This window comes from Somniosus microcephalus, chromosome 8 (genome assembly GCF_052327205.1).
Source record: "Somniosus microcephalus isolate GS21.2 chromosome 8, FLI_Smic_1.0, whole genome shotgun sequence".
NCBI classification, from domain to species: domain Eukaryota; kingdom Metazoa; phylum Chordata; class Chondrichthyes; order Squaliformes; family Somniosidae; genus Somniosus; species Somniosus microcephalus.
The window spans coordinates 262,786,179-262,810,290 of record NC_140994.1 but is presented as its reverse complement, the minus strand read 5'-3'; the positions used below and the strand labels follow the sequence as shown (position 1 = coordinate 262,810,290).

At 49.9% G+C, this 24,112-nt stretch overlaps 2 protein-coding genes across 2 annotated transcripts in view; one reads left to right on the top strand and one right to left on the bottom strand.

Annotated features, from left to right (window-relative positions):
* The window catches only part of LOC147114360 (myozenin-2), a 77,222-nt gene that overhangs the window by 46,746 nt on the left and 6,364 nt on the right, over positions 1–24,112 (top strand). The gene's annotated exons all lie outside the window — the stretch shown is intronic.
* The window catches only part of rbm22 (RNA binding motif protein 22), a 34,953-nt gene continuing 16,256 nt past the window's right edge, over positions 5,416–24,112 (bottom strand). The window contains exons 4-11 of the mRNA XM_085996013.1: positions 21,351–21,483; positions 19,805–19,905; positions 16,554–16,726; positions 14,973–15,173; positions 13,063–13,227; positions 12,389–12,480; positions 7,989–8,123; positions 5,416–7,654 (exon numbers count right to left, since the gene is read on the bottom strand). Coding sequence (XP_085852139.1) covers positions 7,521–7,654; positions 7,989–8,123; positions 12,389–12,480; positions 13,063–13,227; positions 14,973–15,173; positions 16,554–16,726; positions 19,805–19,905; positions 21,351–21,483 — 1,134 coding nt within the window. The 3' untranslated portion in view covers positions 5,416–7,520. The remainder of the gene's footprint in view (positions 7,655–7,988; positions 8,124–12,388; positions 12,481–13,062; positions 13,228–14,972; positions 15,174–16,553; positions 16,727–19,804; positions 19,906–21,350; positions 21,484–24,112) is intronic.

The following is a 24,112-nucleotide window of genomic DNA, read 5'->3' as shown; positions in this document are numbered from 1 at the left end:
AATCTATCGGTCTGTCTTCAAAACTCCAATTAACCCCCAGCAGCCACAGCCTGTGTCAGAAAGTGCTTCCTGATTTCACCTCTAAATGGCCGAGCTGTAATTTTGAGATAATTTCCCCTCATTCTTGATTTGAGGAAAGTTTCTCCGTAGATATCCTATTGAATGCTTTTAACATTTCACACACCTTGATCAGATCACCCCTCAATCTCCTAAACTCGAGGGAATACAAGCCAGGTTTACGCAACCTGTCCTCATTTAACCCTTTAAGTCCCGGTAACGTTCTGGTTAAGCTGTGCTGCACCCCCCTCTCCAAGGTCAATACATCCTTCCTGAATAACAACAGAAAATGCTGGAAAAACTCAGCAGGCCAGGCAACATCCGTGGAGAGAAAATAGAGTCGACGTTTCGGGTCGAAACCCTTTTTCAAAACTGGAAAGGAAATGAAATAGATCGAAAGGCAGGGCTGGGAGAGAACAAAAGAAGTGAAGAGACATTAAAAGGTATTCAAAACCAGACGAGATGGTGGTCGGACTAGTGGAGACAAAAGACGGCTCTAGATTAGGTGTGAAATGCGCTGGCAGAATGAGAGACAGCTGCCATGTGGGAGAGAGAAAAAAAGGAAAGGGGGGGGGGGGCGGGAAAGGGAGAAACTGCAAAGGGGTGGATAAAAAATATAAGTAAAAATGTAATCGGGGCCGAGGTTATGATCTGAAATTGTTGAACTCGATATGGAGTCCGGAAGGCTGCAAAGTGCCTAATCGGAAGATGAGGTGCTGTTCCTCAAGTTTACGTTGAGCTTCCGTGGAACAATGCAAAAGCCCGAGTACAGTGAGGTCCGAGTGGGAATGGAGTGGTGAATTAAAATGACAGGCGACCGGAAGCTCGGGGTCACCCTTACGGACTGAACGGAGGTGTTCCGCAAAGCGGTCACCCAATCTGCGTTTGGTCTCCCCAATGTAGAGGAGACCAAACGCAGATTGAAGGAGATATTGCCTGGCCTGCCGAGTTTTTCCAGCATTTTCGGTTGTTATTTCGGATTTCCAGCATCTGCAGTATTTTGCTAACATCCTTCCTGAGTTTCGGTGCCCGAGGACCCCAGAGATCTGGTAACTTCCTCCCATTTCTATTTATTGGTTTGTCGTGTTTCAGTTTTGTGGGTCTGGGGGCTTGGAATGGGCAGTTGGTAGCGATGATGCCTCATTGGTGTATGAATCCTAAATCAGAACACCAAACTCTTGTTCGTGTCAATAGCTTGAGATATGTATCCTAACTCGCACCAAGTCCCATCACCCCAGTGCTCACTGGCAACGCCTCAAATTTAAAATTCTCTTCCTGGTTTTCAAATCCCTCCGTGGCCCTCGCCCCCTCCCTATCTCTGTAATCTCCTCCAGCCCCACAACCCTTGGGAGATCTCTGCGTTCCTCCAATTCTGGCCTCTCATGCTAACCCCGATATTCATCGCCCCATCATTGGCAGCCGTGCCTTCAGCTGCCTGGGCCCACAGCTCTGGAATTTCCTCCATAAACCTCTCCGCTTCTCTACCAATGTTCCCTGATTTTTTTTTGGGGGTGCCTGGCCCCTTTAAAGGGGCTGCGCGTCCCATTCACATTGTCGCACGTGCACGGTTTTTCCGCGGTGAAGCCGGCCAACGGGACCTCCAGACACTTGCGCGGCCGTGCAGCTTAATGGGAACATTGTTCTCTACCTCTCTCTCCTCCTTTAAGACGCTCCTTAAAACCTACCTCTTTGACCAAGCTTTTGGTTACCTGCCCATATGTCCCATGTGGCTCGGCGTCAAATGTGTGTTTGATTACGTTCCCGTGAAGCGTCTTGGGACGTTTTACGGTAAAGGCGCTGTATAAATGCAACAATACTCACCTCGTCTACGGGGGAATTTTCCGATTCTGTGCTGCCGGAGCAGGAGCCTCGTCCTCTTGGGAGCGCACGCACATGCGTGTCGGTAATTCAGCACGATTTTCCGACCACTTCCGATCAGAAGATCACGCACAGCGTCTGCGTTCGAATCTGCGACGTGCGCTTCGGGAGAGCAAAACTCCCTGCAGGAAACACCGAATCGGAAAATTACCCCCACACTATTCCTAACCTCGGTGGGCATTTCCTCGTCAATGGCGGGGGTGGGGGGAGAAACAACTTGGGATATTTGCTCCAATTCCCATGGAATCGTACAGCACAGAAGGAGGCCATTCGTCCCATCATGCCGGTACTGGCTCTTTGAACGAACTCTCCAATTGGCCCCACTCCCCCTGCCCTTGCTCCACAGCCCTGCATTTTTCTCCCCTTTTCAAGTGTTTACCCAATTCCCTTTTGAAAGTTACTGTTGAATCTGCTTCCACCGCCCTTTCAGGCAGCGCGTTCCAGATCACAACAACTCGCTGCGTAAAACAAAATTCTCATCTTACCTTTGGTTCTTTTGCCAAATTACCTTAAACCCCTCGTGATTTTAGAGAAGCGTGCGATAAGAGCACAGCTGTCATCATGGGTGACTTTAATTTACATATTGATTGGACTACCCAAATTAGTAAAAATTCTGAGGAGGAGGAATTCCTGGAATGTTTTCGGGACGGTTATCTGGACCAATATGTCGAGGAGCCGACTCGGGATCAGGCCATTTTAGACTGGGTATTGTGCAATGAGAAGGGACTTATCAGCAATCTTCTTGTACGAGGCCCCTTGGGTCAGAGCGATCATAATATGATCGAGCTCTCAGTCGAGATGGAGAGTGAGGAAATTGAATCAGAGACTAAGGTCCAGAACTTAAATAAAGGGAATTACGAGGGTATGAGACGGGAATTGGGTAAGATTGATTGGGTGGTGTTTCTGGGGGGATTGACAGTGGACAGACAATGGCAAGCATTCAAAGATAGAATGGAAGAATTCCAGAACATGTTTATACCGGTTTGGCATAAAAATAAACCTAAAAAGGTGACTCAACCGTGGATAACGAGGGAAATTAGGGACAGCATAAAATCAAAAAAAAGGGCATATCAACTGGCAAAAAAAAGCACCAGACCGGAAGATTGGGGGCAGTACAGGATACAGCAAAAGAGGACAAAGGGATTAATCAGGAAGGGGAAAATAGAATACGAAAGTAAACTTGCAGCAAACATAAAGACAGACTGCAAAAGCTTTTATCGGTATATCAGGAGGAAAAGACTGGTAAAATCCCAAGTCGGTCCCTTGCAGTCCGATTCGGGAGAATATATAATGGAGAATAAGGAAATGGCAGACCAATTAAACTCATACTTTGGTTCTGTATTCACAAAGGAGGACACAAATAACCTCCCAGGAATATCGGCAAACATAGGGACTAATGAGAGGGAGGAGCTGACAGAAATTAGTATCTCTAGGGATATGGTGTTGGGTAAGTTGAGGGGACTGAAGGCCGACAAATCCCCGGGGCCTGATAAACTACATCCTAGGGTACTTAAGGAGGTGGCCCTGGAGATAGCAGATGCTCTAAGGATCATCTTCCGGAACTCCATTGACTCGGGAACAGTACCCGTGGATTGGAGGGTAGCTAATGTTACCCCAATATTTAAAAAGGGGGGTAGAGAGAAAGCAGGGAATTATAGACCAGTAAGCCTTACATCGGTTGTGGGCAAAATGCTAGAGTCCATTATTAAGGATAAAATAGCGGAGCACTTGACAAATGGGGAAAGGATCGGACAGAGTCAACATGGATTTACAAAGGGTAAATCGTGTTTGACTAATCTGCTGGAATTTTTTGAGGAAGTAACTGGTAAAATAGATGGGGGAGAGCCAGTGGATGTGGTGTACCTTGACTTCCAGAAAGCCTTCGATAAGGTTCCACACAAAAGATTATCATGCAAAATTAAGGCTCATGGGATTGGGGGCAAAGTATTAACGTGGATAGAGAACTGGCTGGCGGATAGAAAACAGAGAGTTGGAATAAACGGCTCGTTTTCGGAGTGGCAGGCAGTGACCAGCGGGGTGCCGCAAGGATCTGTCCTGGGACCCCAGCTGTTCACAATATATATAAATGATCTGGATCAGGGAATTGGATGCAATATTTCCAAATTCGCTGACGACACTAAACTAGGAGGAGGGGTGGGCTCTGATGAGGATGTCAGGAGGCTACAGTGCGATTTGGACAGGTTGGGGGAATGGGCGGATACGTGGCAGATGCACTATAATGTGGATAAATGCGAGGTTATCCACTTTGGGGGTAAAAACAGGAGGGTAGATTATTATCTAAATGGCAATAGATTGGGAGATGGGGAAGTGCAGAGGGACCTGGGTGTTCTTGTGCACCAGTCACTGAAGGAGAGCATGCAGGTGCAACAGGCGATTAAGAAGGCAAATGGTATGTTGGCCTTCATATCAAGGGGGTTCGAGTATAGGAATAGGGATACCTTACTACAGCTGTACAAGGTGCTGGTGAGACCGCATCTGGAGTATTGTGTACAGTTTTGGTCGCCCCATCTGCGGAAGGATGTTCTTGCCATGGAAAGAGTGCAGCGGCGATTCACCAGGCTGATACCTGGAATGGCGGGAATGACCTACGAGGAGAGATTGAATAGTTTGGGCTTGTACTCACTGGAGTTTAGAAGATTGAGAGGGGATCTCATCGAAACATATAAAATTATGGCAGGCCTGGACAGGCTGAATTCAGAGAGAATGTTTCCAATGGCCGGGGAGCACAGAACCAGGGGCCACAGTCTAAAAATAGCGGGCAAATCATTTAAAACAGAGATGAGGAAGAATTTCTTCACTCAAAGAGTGGTGAGCCTGTGGAATTCCCTGCCACAGAGGGCTGTGAAGGCTAATTCAATAAATATTTTCAAGAGAGAATTGGATATATTTCTGAAGGCTAAGGGGATTAAGGGTTACGGAGAAAAGGCGGGGACGGGGTACTGAACTGGTAAGATCAGCTATGATCTCAGACGAAGATCAGCCATGATCTCATTGAATGGCGGAGCAGGCTCGAAGGGCCGAATGGCCTACTCCTGTTCCTATCTCTATGTTTCTATGTTTCTATGATTTTGAACACCTCTTTTAAATCTCCTCTCAACATTCTAAGGAGGACAACCCCGGTTTCTCTAGTCTCTCCATGTAACTGAAATCCCTCATCCCTGGTATCATTCTAGTGAATCTCCTCTGCACCCTCTCCAAAGCCTTCACACATCCTTCCTAGGTGCCCAGAATTGGACACAATACTCCAGCCGAGGCCCAACCGGTGTTTTTTTAAAAATATATATATATATATGGTTTAGCATAACCACCTTGCTTTTGTACGCTACGGTTCTATTTATAAAGCCCGGGATACCATACGCTTCATTAAAAGCCTCATCGACTTGTCCTGTCACCTTCAAAGGTTTCTTCTAATCACACCTCTGAAAAAGCAGTGTTAAATAAACCAGACTCACAAATGACTTAAAAAAGACGAACCTTTATAGGTGTAAATGGACTGACAGGAATCACGGCTCTGTTTCCACACAGTGTTAAGAGTGACATTTGCCCTGTACAAACCACAGACCAGACTTGCTTTGGACGCACCGCGGCCCCACAACAGTCTGCGGCACATTCGCAGCCGGAAAAAATTCAACTGCTTCAACGGGTCTTCAAAGGTGATGAATTGTCGGGAGGAAGGGTGGGGGGGGGGGGGGAAGAGAGAGGAGGAGGGAAGGGTAAGGAATATAAAACGGGACACCGAATTTACAAAGCGCAGGTGGGATCGAGCTGCGCCGTGTGATGTTGGGAATGAATATTCTCACCGGCGCGGAGGACTTGTTTAATTCCACTGCGGGACTTTATCCAGGCGCGTCGCACGGACTAGGCAGCTCCAGGTTTGAGCCCAGTCGTGAGGACTCTGCCAGGAACCAGTAGGGTCCACTGTAACAGGCCTGGGCTCTGGGGGAGGGGGCGGGGGGTGGCGGGAAGATTGGGGGGTAATCAGAAAGGTGGCCCAGTCCCGACCGACCCAGGCAATCCTGTTGCAAAGTGTGAGCGTGTGACCGATGAACCACCAGTCTGACCAAGGCTCGAGCTCAGCTCTGAAGCCCCATTGCTCCCCTCCCTCGCCCCAGAGAAATGGTCAACTCTTCGCCATTGCTCACACAATGAATGGGCCCTTGGGGTGAGGTGCCGGGAGTGGGGGGGGGGGGGGGGGAACAGCTGAATCATTGTGCTATTAGAGGAGTCAAGACCTTCAGGAGCAGGGAGAGAGCTGGAAAGGTGATAGATCACAGTGGGCACTGTGCGTCGCACAGCTTGCAGAGACAAAGGCACCAGAAATGAACAGAAACCCTTCATGAGCACAATTATCCAGCTTGGCCACTCAGCAATTACACATGGGCCGTGACACACAACCTTTGACCTCCTGCAAGTTAACCCCCTGCAAAAAAGGTTAAAAAATAGAAGTGGTACAAATATCTTTTAAAGGAAAAAAAAAAGGCAATACTGTATTCAGCGGGATTTACGAAGTAATCTTGGATGGACGTGGGGGGAAAGGGCTGAGGATCCTGGCTCCAAAATTACCATTAGGATGTAGAAAACGGGATCATCGCACCCAAAACAAATGATAGGCAGGGATGGCGAGGGACTTGTTGTAAAAGCAAATGCCGACAGCTTGGCTGGGGGTGCAGTACTGCCGTCTCTCAGGGCCAGGTGTTGTTGGCATTGGTGTCGAGTCAGTCTCTCTGTGCCGCGCTCTCTCTCTCCAAACCCCGGTGCTGTGTGCACTCTTCTCTCTGCTGACTGCGGCTCGCGCTCCGGAGATGCGCTGGCTCCGGGAATCAAACGTCAGCGCTTTCACTGCGCGGAGAATCGCGGAGGCCCGGGGTGCAACGTTCCGGCGAGTGTCCCGGGATGTCCCGCAGAAACAAGAACCGCTTCCCCTATCCGCAGGCTACTCAAACCCTCCCCCCACCCCGATATAAAATACGACACGAGCAACCATTAGTTACAACCCTGACGTTTAGCGCTCCGGATTTTGGCACCCCCTTTTGACATCTGTCATCTCCAGATGTTAGGTCCAGATCTCGAACATCTGAAGGCGACAGTCACAGGGGAGGGTGCAGTGGGTGAATACCCTCGGTTAACCCTTAAAACCCCGATCCAGAGTCAAGAGGGGCGCTCGATTCACGGTCTAGCCGGGTGCACGACGAGTCTCTTTCCAGACACGGTGTCCCACAACGGATTAACTCGAGAGGGGAGTCGGGAATCGCCACTGTTCGGCCCGGTTATATTGGAAGCTACCCAGGTCAGAAGCAGCTCCCAGCCCTGCCCGACCAGCCGAGAGGCACCACACCCTGCTCCCCCGAGGTGAGTGAAGCAGATCGGAGGGAAATAAAACCAAGTTTGGTAACGCCTAGACGTAAAAAAAAAAAGAATTGTCGCCGGAAAGGATTCGGGATCGGGGTTTTAAAAAATACACTTTACGAAGCATCCTTCCTGAAGCTCCCCCCTCCGCCCTATTGGCGCGTGACTGCAGAGGAGGCGATCCAGGCTGGTGGAAGGGTCGATTCGGCAGGGTGGAGCTAGGTGCTGTTGGGCTTGTTCGTGTGGGCACCCATCCGCTGAGGGTCCTGGGACGGGTAGTGGATGGGGCCCGGAGCCCGGAGGAAGGGAGGAGGTGGAGGAGGCATGCCGTGGAACAAGGTGGGTCCGAACCCTGATGGAAAAAACAAAACAAAACAAGAGTTAGTGATACAGGAACTATAAATACAGGGGGTGCAGTCAATACACAACAGAACAGACCAAAACCAGCAACTTTCTCGGTCCTGCCGGGGCCTTCGCTCCCCGGCCTGCCGTTGCTTCCGGTAGCACACAAGGCAATGCCCATAATCACCGTCTCCGCATCCACTAGCTCGGTAACGTAACCGCGACACTACCGCGCCCATAATCTTCCCGCCTCGCCAGCCCCGCGGGACTCGCCCTGCGGTGAGCACGGTGGAGACAGACCCCGCGGCGCCGCGATAATATATAGAGGCAGCAGAAGCCGGTACCTGGCGGTGGGGGTGGTGCGAGCCCCGGTGGAGGAGGCAGCGATATGTTCATCACGGCCGGCGGGGCGCTGGGCGGCAGGTTGAAGAAGTTGGTGGGGGTCTCCTCCTCGACGGCCGGGGGTGGCGGAGGCAAAGCTGCGAGGGGGGGAGAGAAAGAGAAAGAAAACGGACACCAGTTAAACAGCGCGTCACCCGAGCGCAAACACCGCGCTGAAAGTTGCTGCCCGCGGACTGGCTGAGCGCAGCCCCTCAGCTCCCCATCAACCCACGGCCAACACTATAGAGGCACTGGAGAAGGTGCAAAACAAATTGGAATCTTACAGCACAGGAGGCGGCCATTCAGCACGTCGTGCCTGCGACGGCTCTTTGAATGAGCTGTCCTATTGAGTCCCCAGCTTTTTCCCCATGACCCTGCAATTTAGTCCTCTTGAAGTAGCCTTCTGAAGGTTCCTATAGAATCTGAATCCACCCCCCCCCCCCCCCTTTCAGGTAGTGCGTTCCAGATCTTAACAACCCTCTGTGTGAAAATAATTCCCCTCTAGTTCTTTTAAGTATTTTAAATCTGTGACCTCTGGTTACCGACCCACTTGCCAGAGGAAACAGTTTCTCTCTACTTGCTCTGTAAAAACCCCCAATGACTTTGAACACCTCCATTAGGTCTCTCCTTAACCTTCTCTGCTCCAAGGAGAACAGTCCCAGCTGCTTTTCTTGATGCAAGGCCTGTGGAGCAGGAACTGTCAGGGCGACACTTGCCCGGGAAGCACGGAATGGACTTGAAACCCTGGATTAGCAGGGTAAATACTTGGCAAAGGGGCATAACAGTTAGACGGCAAGTGTCTTTAAAGATAACACCTTGGTCCGTGTGATCCCCTGGACTGGGTGGATTCCATCGCCTGAGGGGGTTGGAGAGGAATTTTACAGGGTATTGTTTCTCCTGCCCCAGGAGATTACCTGGCGGGGTGGGGGGGTGAAGCGAGAGAAGAGGTGGAGAGGGAGATGTCTAGTCACGATTCTCCAGCTATCATGGTGTGGAGCAGGCTCGATGGTCCGGCTGGTTTCAAGTTCATTCCTTTACCCATCGCACGGTTCCCGGGCAAATGTCACCCTGACAGTTCTCACTCCACGGGCCTTACTTAGTCCTCCTCAAGAGCAGAACCAAAAGTTGACATCATCAAGAAGAGAAACTGGGATTGTTCTCCGTAGAGCAGAGAAGGTTAAGGGGAGATTCAATAGAGGCGTTCAAAATCATGTGTGGTTTTGACAGAGTAGATAGGGAGGAACTGTTTCCAGTGGCAGGAGGGTCGGTAATCAGAGGACACAGATTGAAGATAATTGGCAAAGAACGAGGGGCGAGATGAGGAGAATTTTTTTTTAGCAGCGAGTTGTTGTGATCTGGAATGCGCTGCCTGAAAGGGCGGTGGAAGCAGATTCAATAGTAACTTTCAAAAGGGAATTGGATAAATATTACATAGAACATACAGCACAGAAACAGGCCATTCGGCCCAACTGCTCCGTGCCGGTGTTTATGCTCCATACCAGCCTCCTCCCGCCTCTCTTCATCTCACCCTATCACCATATCCTTCTATTCCTTTCCCCCCTCGTGTGTTTATCTAGCTTCCACTGTTCACTTCCCTTATTGGTCCTGGGATCCTATTTGCCTCAACTACTCCATGTCAATTTTTTTGTGTTAAAGCATGAACACCAAATGAAGGATAACTCAAGTCCAGGCGAGATCACAGGTAGACTAATTTGGGATCGATAGCACACCGAGGGACAGAATGGGAAGGTAAATACTTGGTAACGGGTGTGAAGGCCCCTTGAGAGGGTGCAGAGGAGATTTACCAGAATGGTTCCGGGGATGGGGGGTCTTACCTACAAGGACAGGTTGGAGAAGCTGGATTTGTTTTCATTAGAGCAAAGGAGGTTGAGGGGTGATTTGATAGAGGTGTACAAGATTATGACGGGTTTGGATAGGCTAGACGGGGAAAGGCTGTTCCCACTAGTTGATGGCACAAGGACTAGGGGACACAGATTTAAGGTTTTGGGCAAGAGATACGGGGGGGGACGTGAGGAAAAACTTTTTTACGCAGCGGGTGGTGAGGACCTGGAGCTCGCTGCTGACGGAAGTGGTGGAAGCGGAGACACTCGATGTTTTCAAGGGGAGACTGGATAGGCACTTGAGGGAAATAAACTCACCAGGCTACGGGGATAGAGCGGGGGAATGGGACTGACTGGATTGCTCTAGAGTGCCGGCATGGACTCGATGGGCCGAATGGCCTCCTTCTGTGCCGTTATGACTCTAAAGGGCCGTAATGGTTAGACAATAAGTGTCTATATAGATTATTGGTGTTTCGATACAAGCAAAGGATCTTGACCGAAATCAGAGAGCATACTGGATAGTTGTTAACTTTGTTTTAGTTATTCATCGGACGTGTGCGCCGCTGACAAGCCCAGCATTTATTGCCCTTGAGAAGGTGGTGGTGAGCTGCCATCTTGAACCGCTGCAGTCCGTGTGGTGAATTTTCTTTTGTAGCTGTTTGATACAACTGAGTGGCTTGCTAGGCCATTTCTCCGAGGGCAGTTAAGAGTCAACCACGTTGCTGAGGGTCTGGAGCCTAGACTGGACAGGCTTCCTTCCCCAAAGGGACATCAGTGAACCAGTCGGGTTTTTACGACAATCTGACAGATACACGGTCACTTTTACTGACAACCAGCTTTTTATTTCCAGATTTATTGAATTAACTGGTGGGATTTGAACTCGTCTCTCCGGATTATTAGTCCAGGCCTCTGGATTACTAGTCCAGTAAAATAACCACTTGACTTGGCAGAGATCGAAAGGTATCACGGGCTTCTTAATGCTCCTAGCTCCCTCGAGAAAGACCGTCTGTAAAACTAAGGACACTGACTCAGTTTGTTACCGCTAGACTTGACTATTCTAACGCACTCCTGGCCGGCCTCCCATGTTCTACCCTACGTAAACTTGAGGTTGTCCAAAACTCGGCTGCCTGTGTCCTAACTCGCACCGAGTCGCGCTCGCCCGTCACCTACATTGGCTCCCGGTTAAACAGTGCCTCGATTTCAAAATTCTCACCCTTGTTTACAAAGCCCTCCATGGCCTCGCCCCTCCCTATCTCTGTAATCTGTGAGAACTGAGAGGAAAACAACAAACTAATTTGACCAGTAAGAGACAAAAGGGAAAAGAAAAGATACAAAAACAGACAGGCTCAAAGTGATTTTCAGGATGAGCGTCGTTTAAAGATAAAATCTCCCAGAGAAAGGTCCTGACCACCCTTGCTTCTGAGCTCTATTTCCCATCACCTCCAAGTCACACACCATCCTGACTTGGAAGTATATCGGCCGTTCCTTCATCGTCGTTGGGTCAAAATCCTGGAACTCCCTCCCTAACAGCACTGTGGGAGCACCTTCACCACACGGACTGCAGCGATTCAAGAAGGCGGCTCACCACCACCTTCTCAAGGGGCGATTAGGGCTGGGCAATAAATGCCGGCCTTGCCAGCGACGCCCACATCCCATGAACGAATAAAAAAAAAATAAAGGTTGTGTGGCATCTTTACCTGGTAAAACTGTCGTGTTTTTAATGTCAATAAAATGATTTGGAATGTTTCAAGGGATATGGGGAGAAAGCAGGGACAGGGTACTGAATTTGGATGATTGGCCATGATCTCATTAAATGGTGGAGCAGGCTCGAGGGGCCGAATGGCCTACTCCTGCTCCTATCTTCTATGTTCCTATGTAAAGCCATTCTAGTCAGTCTCGGTTGACTCTTACCTTTCAAGCTCAGCAAAGAGAAAGCTTTATTCCAGGGAATGGCTGTGGCCAGAATAGGACATGTTTAGGATGTGACTTTGCAGCAGCTTAGCACACGATTGACCCCGTGTTTCGCTGTCTATGAAACGCCCCACTTTGCGAAGCAGTTCCGTGATATAACGGGGGTAGAAGTAACGAATGTGTGTGGACCAATGTTCCCCCTCATTTTTTTTGGGTGCGCGGTGATGTAAGAAAACTACTAGGCACTTGGTCTAAGCGTTAAACAAAGCTTTAATCAACTGTTTTACAACATGGAGGTCTAGTTGTGTCCTTCACTAGTTCCTGTTTAAAAATGTCCTGCGCAAGCTGGGCCTGTGCCCGAGTATTTATACTCTCCCTGGACAGCGCCACCCGCAGGCTGCTCAGTATTATTTCATAAGTCTTTCTTTCATGAATGACTGAATCATGTCAAGTGGCCCATTCAAATTTCCCACGGGACCTCCAGACCGCTGTGCAGCCGCACAGCTCAACGGGAATATTGGTATAAACCCATCGTCACTCAGAGTTTAGGAACCCCCACCCCCACTCCACAATGCAAGATCCCCTAGAAGGGAAAAGTGTCCTTTACTTACCACCAGGCAGACCCGGAACAGGCTCCAACTTCATTCCCGACTCCGTAATATTCAAGTCCTTATCCTTCTCTTTCCCTCTGGCAGCTTGCGACCTAAAGTTCAGCAGGTACCAGAATCAGTACGTCCACCAGCGTAAATGTTCCGGGGAAGGAACTCGCGCGCGCGTGACTGGCGCGGAATGATACACGGTCGGCGTGCAGCAAAAATAAAGACACGCACTCATACGACCAGCGTGCGGGGGACCTCAGCGATACACGCCGGCCAACTTGCCGCGCACAATGAAGAACTCACCCGCGAGCAGGAGCGCTCGCCAAAGAACTCGCACTTGATCAGGAGTGCGCGCCGCAGCTCGCGATCACAAGCGTGCAAAGCAGTCATGAGCGCGCAAACAAATGCACCACACCCGTTGGTGTTTTAGTGGGCCCCACTCTAACTCGTCACCTTACCTTGGCGGTTTCTTTCGTTACCCCAGAACATGCACGACATTGAATTTTACCCTTTCGCCCTTGATATTTCTGCCTTCTTACTCCGCCTCCCCCCCTACCCCACGTTTCCAAACAACCAGCAGTACAACAACCATGTTTTGATATGCTGTCGAGCGACAGCTCCCACATGCCAACGCCCCCAAACTTCGAGCTCGGCCCGCCTCCAACGCAGCTTCTCGTGCCGCTCACCTGCCCCACTTGACGTTCAGTCTTCGCCCGTTAATGATGAGTTTGTTGAACGATTTCTCGGCCGCGAGCTCTGACGACTGCCGGGTGGCGAACTGGATGAAAGCGCATTGCTGCCGCTGGACCACGGTGATGGAACGAATCTCACCAAACTGGTAAAAATGGTTCCTTTATATATATATAAATAAAAGAAAAAAAACAGAGCATTAACAAATATTAGAAAGACGCTGCATTTATCGATCGCCCCCCCACGCCCTCAAGGTGTCACGAAGCGTTTCACGGCCAATGAACTACTTCTGAAGTGTCGTCACTTTGGTGCGGGAGGCAGATGCCAATCAGCACACAGCAAGATCCCACAAACAGCGTTTTTGGTGATGTTGGTTGAGGGATAAATGGTGGCCTGGATACACCTGGGAGAACTCCCCCGCTCTTCGATTATACCGTGGGACCCTTCACATCCACCCGAGGGGGCAGACGGGGCCTCGGTTTAATGTCTCCTCCGAAAGACGGCACCTCCGGCAGGGCAGCGCTCCCTCGGTAACCGCACTGGGAGTGTCGGCCTGGGTTAGGCGCCAAGTCTCTGGGGCCGGGCTTGAACCCACGACCTTCTGAATCAAGAGGTGAAAATGCTACCCACTGAGCCACAGCTGACACAGACGTTGAGGTGATATGCTGGGAACTGCCCTGCATTATCAATGGGATGGATGGCACAGCACTGGGCCAAGCCATAGGTTGTCAGGCACATGAGCAGTGCTGACCAGTTTTAAACCTGATGCTTCTTCTTCGAAATAGTGGCCGTGGAATTATTTATGTCCACCTGCGACGGCAGACGGGGCCTCGGTTTAATGTCTCCTCCGAAAGACGGCCCCTCCGACAGTGCAGCGCTCCCTCAAGTAGCGGCACTCAAGTCTCAGCCTAAATCGAACGCTCAAGTGCTGGGGCGTAGTTCGACCCCCACGGCCTTCTGACTCGGGCGAAAAGCACCGTCCCTGAGCCTTACCCGCGACTCTAGTCCCATTCAACTGGGAAAACAATCTCACTTTCTCAAGTCTCTGGAGTGGGGCTTGAGCATGCAACCTTCGGACTCAAGAGGCTAGAGTGCTGCCCACCGAGCCACGGCTGAAAGGTGAACGACTGAGGCCTCCGAAGGGACGTAAAAGGCTGGACCGTAGGCAGGAGGGAAAAAAACCACGGGAGGTGGGGGGGGAAGAGAGGAAGTGAAGATGAACCAAAGCGAGAGTTTAAATAAACGGCACACTCGGCCAGTATCACTACAGCCGCGAGTATCACAGACATTTATAGCACAGGAGGCCGCCATTCAGCCCATCGTGTCTGTGCCGGCCAACAAAGAGCTATCCAGCCTAATCCCACTTTCCAGCTCTTGGTCTGTAGCCCTGTCGGTTACAGCACTTCAAGTGCATATCCAAGAACTTTTTAAATGTGATGAGGGTTTCTGCCTCTACCACCCTTTCAGGCAGTGAGTTCCAGACCCCCACCGCCCTCTGGGTGAAGAAAGTTCTCCTCAACTCCCCTCTAATCCTTCTACCAATTACTTTAAATCTATGCCCCCTGGTTATTGACCTCTCTGCTAAGGGAAATAGGTCCTTCCTATCCACTCTATCTAGGCCCCTCATAATTTTATACACCTCAATTAAATCTCCCCTCAGCCTCCTCTGTTCCAAAGAAAACCACCCCAGCCTCTCCAATCTTTCCTCATAGCTAAAATTCCCCAGCCCCGGCAACATCCTCATAAATCTCCTCTGTACCCTCTCTAGTGCAATCACATCCTTCCTGTAATGTGGTGACCAGAACTGCACGCAGTACTCTAGCTGTGGCCTAACTAGTGTTTTATACAGTTCAAGCATAGCCTAGTAATGGCCAATTCCGGCTGGAGGCGTGGCCCGAGAGGTTACCGTAGCTCCGTCTCCGAGATCTGCTCTCCAAGGCCTCCCACGTAGAGGGTCGTGATCGACTTGTCCTCTGGTGGGTCCAACCTGGGCATGGTGGCCGCCCGCTTCAGCAGCTTGTCAGCCACTGGGTCGTTAATGCCATAGTAGCGGTCCTTGATGTTCTGATCAGCCAAAGGATCGTCCGGGTCCGTCGGCTTCTCGTGCCTGTATTTATGAAAAATATAATCAATCAGATCGTTTCACTATTTCAATCGGTAATTGGTGCAAATTCTACGGGGATTATGGAATGAGCGGGTTGTCCTATGAGAGATTGAGTAGACTAGGCCTTTATTCTCTGGAGTTTAGAAGAATGAGAGGTGATCTCATTGAAACATACAAAATTCTTACAGGGCTTGACAGGGTAGATGCAGGGAGGTTGTTTCCCCCTGGCTGGAGTGTCTAGAACCAGGGGTCACAGTCTCAGAATAAGGGGTCGGCCATTTACAACTGAGATGAGGAGGAATTTCTTCACTCAGAGGGTGGTGAATCTTTGGAATTCTCTGCCCCAGAGGGCTGTGGAGGCTCAGTCGTTGAGTATATTCAAGACAGAGAGCGATAGATTTTTGGACTCAAGGGATATGGGGATCAGGCGGGAAAGTGGAGTTGAGGTCGATGATCCTATTGAATGGCGGAGCAGGCTCGAGGGGCCGTATGGCCGACTCCTGCTATTTCTTTATGTTTAATCTGGGTCAGTAACGGCTGCCAGAAAAACAGGAGGGGATTTGATAGAGTCAGAAAGAACTTGCATTTCTATAGCACCTTTCGTGACCGCAGGACGTCCCAAAGTGCTTCACAGCCAATGAAGTACGCTTAAAGTGTAGTCAGTATTTTTTTTTTTTTTAATGTAGGAATCGCGGCAGCCAACTTGTGCACAGCAAGTTCCCCCCAAAACAGGAATGTGATAAATGACCAGATAATCTGTTTTAGTGATTGTTGTGTCTCAAGGGGTTTTATACCCTTCCCTATATAACAATTAAGGAGGACTCCAGGGTGGAGAGTTTAGTTAACGGCCATTTCATTTACAATGTGCTTCTTCACTCAATGCACTACATTTCCCATAGTGCATTGCAAATCATCACTACGGTATCCCATGTGGGACAATTCTAATACACATTCAAAATACACAACAGTGATGTTGATTGAGGGATAAGTATTGGCCTAGGACATCAAAATAGTGACCGTGGGATCTTTTACATCTACCCGAGAAGGGAGACAGGGCCTCGGTTTAACGTCTCATCTGAAAGACGGAACCTCCGACAGTGCAGCGCTCCCTCAGTACTGCACTGGGAGTGTCAGCCTAGATTTTTGTGCTCAAGTCCCTGGAGTGGGGACTTGAACCCATGACCATCTGACTCAGAACATAAGAAACAGGAGCAGGAGTCGGCCATTCGACCCCTCGAGCCTGCCCCGCCATTCAATGAGATCATGGCTGATCTGATCTTGGCCTCAACTCCACTTCCCCGCTCTCTCCCCATAACTCCCCTGTAGCTCAAATAGGTCTACCAGAAGCGGGAGTTTCTTCTCCAGAGATCTCCCCTGCCTTACCTGTAAGGGCACTCCTCTCCTCTCTTGCACTCTCCTTTGACCCAGAAGGAACAGATGTGAGGCCGATTGCGTTTGTAGTACGGGGTCGTCCTGGCCAGTTTCAGCAGCATGTCGCTGGAGCTGGTGGCTTTGCCCAGAGCCCCCACCGATCTCGTCCCGTCCGAGTTCTGGATCTACAGAGACAGCAGAAACGTCAACCCAACAACCAACCCCAACGCTGCACTGGCAGAGTACATAGCAACAGAAGGAGGCCATTCAGCCCCTCGAGCCTGTTACATAGCAACAAGGAGGCCATTCAGCCCCTCGAGCCTGTCACATAGCAACAGGAGGCCATTCAGCCCCTCGAGCCTGTTACATAGCAACAGGAAGAGGCCATTCAGCCCCTCGAGCCTGTTACATAGCAACAGGAGGCCATTCAGCCCCTCGAGCCTGTTACATAGCAACAGGAGGCGGCCATTCAGCCCCTCGAGCCTGTTCCGCCATTCAATTAGATCATGGCTGATCTGTATCTTAAATCTGTCTACCCGCCTTGGTTCCGTAACCCTTAATACCCTTTGCCCATCAAAAATCTATCGATATCTCAGTTTTGAAATTTTCATTTGACCCCCCCCAGCCTCAACAGCTTTTTGGGGGGAGACAGTTCCAGTTTTCCACTACCCTTTGTGTGAAGAAGTGCTTCCTGATATCATCCCTGAACGTCCTGGCTCTAAGTTTACCTTAAAATTAACTTTAAATTTCAGTGGCAGTGTCGGTAACCAGAGGACACAGATTTAAAGTCATTAGCAAAAGAACCAGAGGGAGATGAGGAGACATGTTTATACGCAGAGTTGTTGTGATCTGGAATGCGCTGCCTGAAAGGGCGGGGGAAGCAGATTCAATAGTAACTTTCAAAAGGTGAATTGGCTAAATACTTGAAAGGGAAACATTTGCAGGGCTCTGGGGAAAGAGCAGGGGGGAGTGGGACTAATGGGCAGCTCTTTCGAAGAGCTGGCACAGGCACGGTGGCCGAATGGCCTTCTGCGCTGTACGATTCTAGGAAGATAATGAAGGATTGCTTTGTCAACTAACTAGCTGAACCAACTCGGCCAGTAAAGGCACGAGTCTCGTTCTATTGTCACAGGCTGTGTCTCTCCAGAGAGAATGAACTCGCATTTAGAGTGAGCCTGGTCATGACCCCAGGATGACACCCAAGTGCTTCATGACCAATAATTTACTTCTGAAGTACAGTCACTGTTGTTAGGCAGGCAAGTGCGGCAGCCAGCTGTACTGAGACAAATGACCGGATAATCGGGTTTCTTTGGTGTGATGCAAGCTGTGATCCTGACCAACGATTCCACCACAGACCCAATTCACATACGAACCGGGGTCAAGCAAGGCTGTCTCATCGCACCAACGCTCTTCTCGATCTTCCTTGCTGCAATGCTCCATCTCACCCTCAGTAAGCTCCCCACTGGAGTGGAGCTAATTTACAGAACAAACGGGAAACTGTTCAACCTCCGTCGCCTCCAGTCCAGATCCAAGGCCGTCCCATCCCCTGTCGTCGAATTACAGTATGCAGACGATTCTTGCGTCTGCGCTCACTCAGAGGTCGAACTCCAAACCATCGTCAACACCTTCACCGAAGCGTACGAGAGCATGGGCCTTACACTAAACATCCGTAAGACAAAGATCCTCTACCAACCTGCCCCCGCCACACAGTGCTGCCCCCCGATTATCAAAATCCACAAGGCCTTGGACAACGTGGACCACTTTCCATACCTCGGGAGCTAACTGTCAACGAGGGCAGACATCGATGACAAAGTCCAACGCTGCCTTCAGTGTGCCAGTGCAGCCTTCGGTCGCCTGAGGAAGAGAGTGCTTGAAGACCAGGACCTCAAACCCAGCACCAAGCTCATGGTCTACAGAGCAGCAGTGATACCTGCCCTGCTGTATGCCTCAGAGACATGGACCATGTACAGCAGGCACCTCAAAGCACTGGAGAGGTATCACCAATGCTGCCTCCGCAAGATCCTGCAAATCCATTGGCAGGATAGGCGCACCAACGTCAGTGTTCTCGCTCAGGCCGACATCCCCAGCATCGAAGCTCTGACCACGCTCGATCAGCTCCGATGGACGGGTCACATCGTCCGCATGCCCGATACGAGACTCCCAAAACAAGTGCTCTACTTGGAGCTCCGGCACGGCAAGAGCGCCCCAGGTGGGCAGAGGAAACGTTTCAAGGACACCCTCAAAGCCTCCTTGAAAAAGTGCAACATCCCCACTGACACCTGGGAATCCCTGGCCCAAGACCGCACAAAGTGGAGAAGCATCCGGGAAGGCGCCGAACACCTCGAGTCTCTTCACCGGGAGCAAGCGGAAGCCAAGCGCAAGGAGCGCACGTCAACCCAAGCACCCCACCCACCCGCCCCTTCAACCACCGTCTGCCCCACCTGTGACCTGAGAACTCATTTTTAATGTGGAAGCAAGTCATCCTCGGTTCCGAGGGACTGCCTAAGAAGAAGGGTCGAGAGAGGAACGCTGGTCAGGAGAAAATTAAAGTAGGTGACCCTCTTCTGGCTGCAATACAGCACCACCAGCAACAACGCCCATTTTTATATAAAATCATAGAATCATGGAACAGTACAGCACAGGAGGCGGCCATTCGGCCCATCGAGTCTGCGCCGGCTCTTTCGAAGAGCAATCCAGTTAGTCCCACTCCCCCGCTCTTTCCCCGTATCCCTGCAATTTTTTCTCCTTCAAGTATTTATCCAATTCCCTTTTGAAGGCTACTATTGAATCTGTATCCACCGCCCTATCAGGCAGCACGGTCCAAATCCTCACCACTCGCTGCGTAAAAAAGTGTTTCCTTATGTCGCCTCTGGTTCTTTGGCCAATCACCTTAAATCTGGGCCCCCTGGTTATCGACCCTTCAGTCATTGGAAACAGTTTCTCTTTATTTACTCTGTCTAAAACCTTCATGGTTTTAAACACCTCTATCAAATCTCCTCTTAGCTCTAAGGAGAACAACCCCAGCTTCTCCAGTCTATCCACGTAACTGTGATCCCTCATCCCCGGAACCATTCTGGTAAATCTCCTCTGCACCCTCTCCAAAGCCTTCAAGTCCTCAAAGTGCGGTGCCCAGAATTGGACACAATCCTCCAGCATTGGGCCGAACCGGCGTTTTATAAAGTTTAGCATAACATCCTGGCTCCCTCACCTTTAACTTCAAAAACCTTCCCAAGGTGCGCAAGGGGTTAAAAGACAACAATCACCTCTCTCTCCATGTTCTGTGTGTAATACTCCTTATTGACGTCAGACTTGGGCATCTCGTCCTTGAGCGATATCCCTGCGTCGCGGACCTGGATGGGCAAACCTGGCAGGGCACAGGGAGGAAACGAGAGGGACTTTAAACCAACTTCATCGCCGCCTAAAGGGCAAACGCGCACACTCACGGCAGAGTAACTGAGCGGGTAAAGCTGCCCCTTTCGCACCAACGTGAAGCCGTGTTGGGTGCACAGCAACTGTGCAACGAGCGGTATAACAATGCACTGAACACGAGAGTTAGGTTTTTTTGAATATTCAGGATGCTGCACGCAGTAAACACGGACAGTGTAGAACAAATTAAGCACATTTCAGGCTTGCTTTACCTCCTAAATGCCACAATGGACGCCTTATGAACGATCATAGAAATTTACGGCACAGGAGGAGGCCATTCGGCCCATCGTGTCCGTGCCAGCCGACAAAGAGCTACCCAGCCTAATCCCACTTCCCAGCTCTTGGTCCGTAGCCCTGGAGGTTACGGCACTTCAAGTGCATATCCAAGTACTTTTTAAATGTGATGAGGGTTTCTGCCTCTCCCACCCTTTCAGGCAGTGAGTTCCAGACCCCCACCACCCTCTGGGTGAAGAAATTTCTCCCCAACTCCCCTCTAATCCTTCGACCAATTACTTTAAATCTCTGCCCCTGGTTATTGACCTTTCTGCTGAGGGAAATAGGTCCTTCCTATTCACTCTATCGAGGCCCCTCATAATTCTATACACCTCAATTAAATCTCCCCTCAGCCTCCTCTGTTCCAGAGAAAACAGCCCCAGCCTATCCAATCTTTCCTCACAGCTAAAATTCCCCAGCCCCAGCAACACCCTCGTAAATCTCCTCTGTACCCTCTCCAGTGCAATCACATCTCTCCTGTAATGTGGTGACCAGAACTGCACGCAGTTCTCTAGCTGTGGCCTAACTAGTGTTTTGTACAGTTCAAGCATAACCTAGTAATGGCCAATTCCGGCTGGAGGCGTGGCCCGAGAGTTTACCGTAGCTCCGTCTCGGAGATCTGCTCTCCAAGGCCTCCCACGTAGAGGGTCGTGATCGACTTGTCCTCTGGTGGGTCCAACCTGGGCATGGTGGCCGCCCGCTTCAGCAGCTTGTCAGCCACTGGGTCGTCAATGCCATAGTAGCGGTCCTTGATGTTCTGATCAGCCAAAGGATTGTCCGGGTCCGTCGGCTTCTCGTGCCTGTAAGGGCACTCCAGGTTCGGAGAACATTTTTAAAATGATGGGAAGCTACGAACTCCAAATGGTCACTCTTCCAGTCGGTAACTGTTAGGAACAGGAGGCGGCCATTCAGCCCCTCAAACCTGTTCCCCGCCATTCAATTAGACCATGGTTGATCTGTACCTCAACTCCATTTACCCTCCGTCTCCCCATATCGCTCAATACCCTCACCTAATAAAAGTCTGTCGGGTGACTATTTGACTGCGAGGGACGTCACTCTAAAAGCCGTCAGTGGCCTCCCCCTCTGGTGGCCGAATTCACAAAAACTCACCATATTCGAGGTCGAGCAGGCACGTCTGACACACGTTCTTCAGCTTGCTGCATGTCTGGCAGACTTCGGTTTTCTTAAAGCGCATCCGAGCTCCTGGACACCAGCGGAAGACGGTGAAAGGTCTGGAGCAGATCTGAAGGGGGGGGGGGGGGGGGGGGTGGGAGGGTTAAGGGGAGAAATGGATTTAGCTCAATAGTCAGCATTTAGAGTGCGCGTAAAAACCTCACACGACTTGCAACCAACATTCTCCGTCATTTTTTTTTGGGTGCGTGGCCCCTTTAAGAGGCTGCACGGCCCATTCAAAATACCGCCCGTGCGCGAGTTTTCTCATTGAAAAACCTGCGAGCCGGCTGAGGTCCGGAGAGCTGCGCGGCTTAAAGGGAACATTGCTTGCAACGATCCCTCGCATTCTCGGTGTGATGCCATGGTCACCCCATCACACGAAGGAGTAAAGAGGCGAGGCAAGCAGCCATGATCCAAAGCACACGCGCAGTTCCAGCAGGGGCCACCACACCAGTGAGGGGAGAGGCAAAGTCACCGTGGCTGAGGGCCAAGGTCCCCGCTGACTCTGTCCCAGTTACTGGTCTCATGACCCGCAGTTAAACCATTTCAAGCACTACGTTCAACGGTTGCACGAGATTTTCTCGCCGGCTGGGGGCTGAGGAGCAGGAATGGGAATCCTGTGCGGCTCTACTTTGACATGGCGAATTGCAGAGGCTCTGCTCGAAGCTAGCGGAGCGGCAATTAACTTCATGTTCAGCGTGGCCAGATTCGCGATTGCGCAACAAAGGAATGCTCTGTTTTATTGGGGGGTTGGAGGGGGACCAAGAATAAACCTTAAAGAATATTTCAAATACAGGAAACTCTTTTTTTTATCCGGCACCGACGGGACCGGCGTGCTGCCGGTTGATCAAAAAGTCCAGATTACAGAGAGGTATACTTACTAAGGTGAGAGCCCCGTACACGGCCACAGATCCAGGAACCCCAGTTACACGGCCACTAATATGAAGTAAAACTTACCTGAACCTACTCCTGAATTTTGCCGGTTAAGAGACTTCCGGTTATTTAGGTGCCGGTAAAAAGAGAGTTTCCTGTACCGACTAAATGAGCATTATATTGACTGGACAAATCAAATTGGGCAAGGCAGCCTTGAGGAAGAGTTCATAGAGTGCATTAGGGACGGGTTCCTTGAGCAGTATGTTACTGAACCAACCAGGGGGCAGGCAATCTTAGATCTGGTCCTGTGTAATGAGACAGGATTAATAAAAAATGTCCTAGTAAAGGATCCCCTTGGAATGAGTGACCAAAACATGGTTGAATTCCAAATTCAGTTGGAGGGTGAGAGAGTTGGATCTCAAACCAGCATACTAAGCTTAAATAAAGGAGACTATGAAGGTATGAGAGCAGAGTTGACTAAAGTGGACTGGGAAAATAGATTAAGGTGTAAGACGGTACATGAGCAGTGGTGTACATTCAAGGAGATATTTCACAACTTTCAAGAAAAATATATTCCACTGAGGAAAAAGGGGCGTAAAAGAAAAGACAGCCATCCGTGGCTAAGTAAAGTAATAAAGGATAGTACAGGAAACTTTCTGGTATCCGGCACTGACGGGGCCGAGCTGGTGCCGTACCATCAAAACTGCCGTAGAAACCAGCGCTAATGTTAAAACATACGGAGCTTTTGAGCTCCGTTTGAATCAACAAACCCTGTTCAAAACAGTCGGCCGCAGCTTAAAAGCATCTCTGTAGCTAAGCAACAGCTGCAGCTAGACCTTGCAGAGCCTGACTGGAAAAAAAAAGCAACGAGAAGTAAAAAAACTTATAGGAAACGGCTCCTGAATTTTGCCAGTAGATAGAGCTTTCCGGACATTTAACCTCCGGTTAAACGAAAGTTTCCTGTATCCGACTGAAAACAAGGGCATATAAAGTAGCCAAATCTAGTGGGAGGATAGAAGATTGGGAAGCATTTAAAAGCCAGCAAAGAATAACTAAAAGATTAATTAAGAAAGGGAAGATAGATTATGAAAGTAAACTAGCAAAAAATATAAAAACAGATAGCAAGAGTTTCTACAGTTTTATAAAAAGAAAAAGGGTGGCTAAAGTGAATGTTGGTCCCTTAGAGGATGGGACCGGGAAACTAGTGGTGGGGAACATGGGGATGACAAAAACGCTGAGCAAATATTTTGTATCAGTCTTTACAGTAGAGGACACTAAAAATATCCCAACACTGGACAAACAGGGGGCTATGGGGGGGGGGGGGGGGGGGGAAGGAGCTAAACACGATTAAAATCACTAAGGAGATGGTACTCGGTAAGATAATGAGACTTAAGGCAGATAAATCCCCTGGACCTGATGGCTTACATCCTAGGGTCTTGAGAGAAGTAGCTGTTGGGATTGCGGATGCATTGGTGGTAATTTTCCAAAACTCCCTGGATTCAGGAAAGGTCCCAGCAGATTGGAAAACTGCTAAAGTAATGCCCTTATTTAAAAAGGGAGGTAGACAAAAGGCTGGAAACTATAGACCAGTTAGCCTAACATCTGTGGTTGGTAAAATGTTGGAGTCCATTATTAAGGAAGCAGTAACAGGACATTTGGATAAACATAATTTAATCGGACAGACTCAGCATGGTTTTATAAAGGGGAAGTCATGTTTGACAAATTTGCTCGAATTCTTTGAGGACGTAACAAACAGGGTGGATAAAGGGGAACCAGTGGATGTAGTGTATTTGGACTTCCAAAAGGCATTTGACAAGGTGCCACAC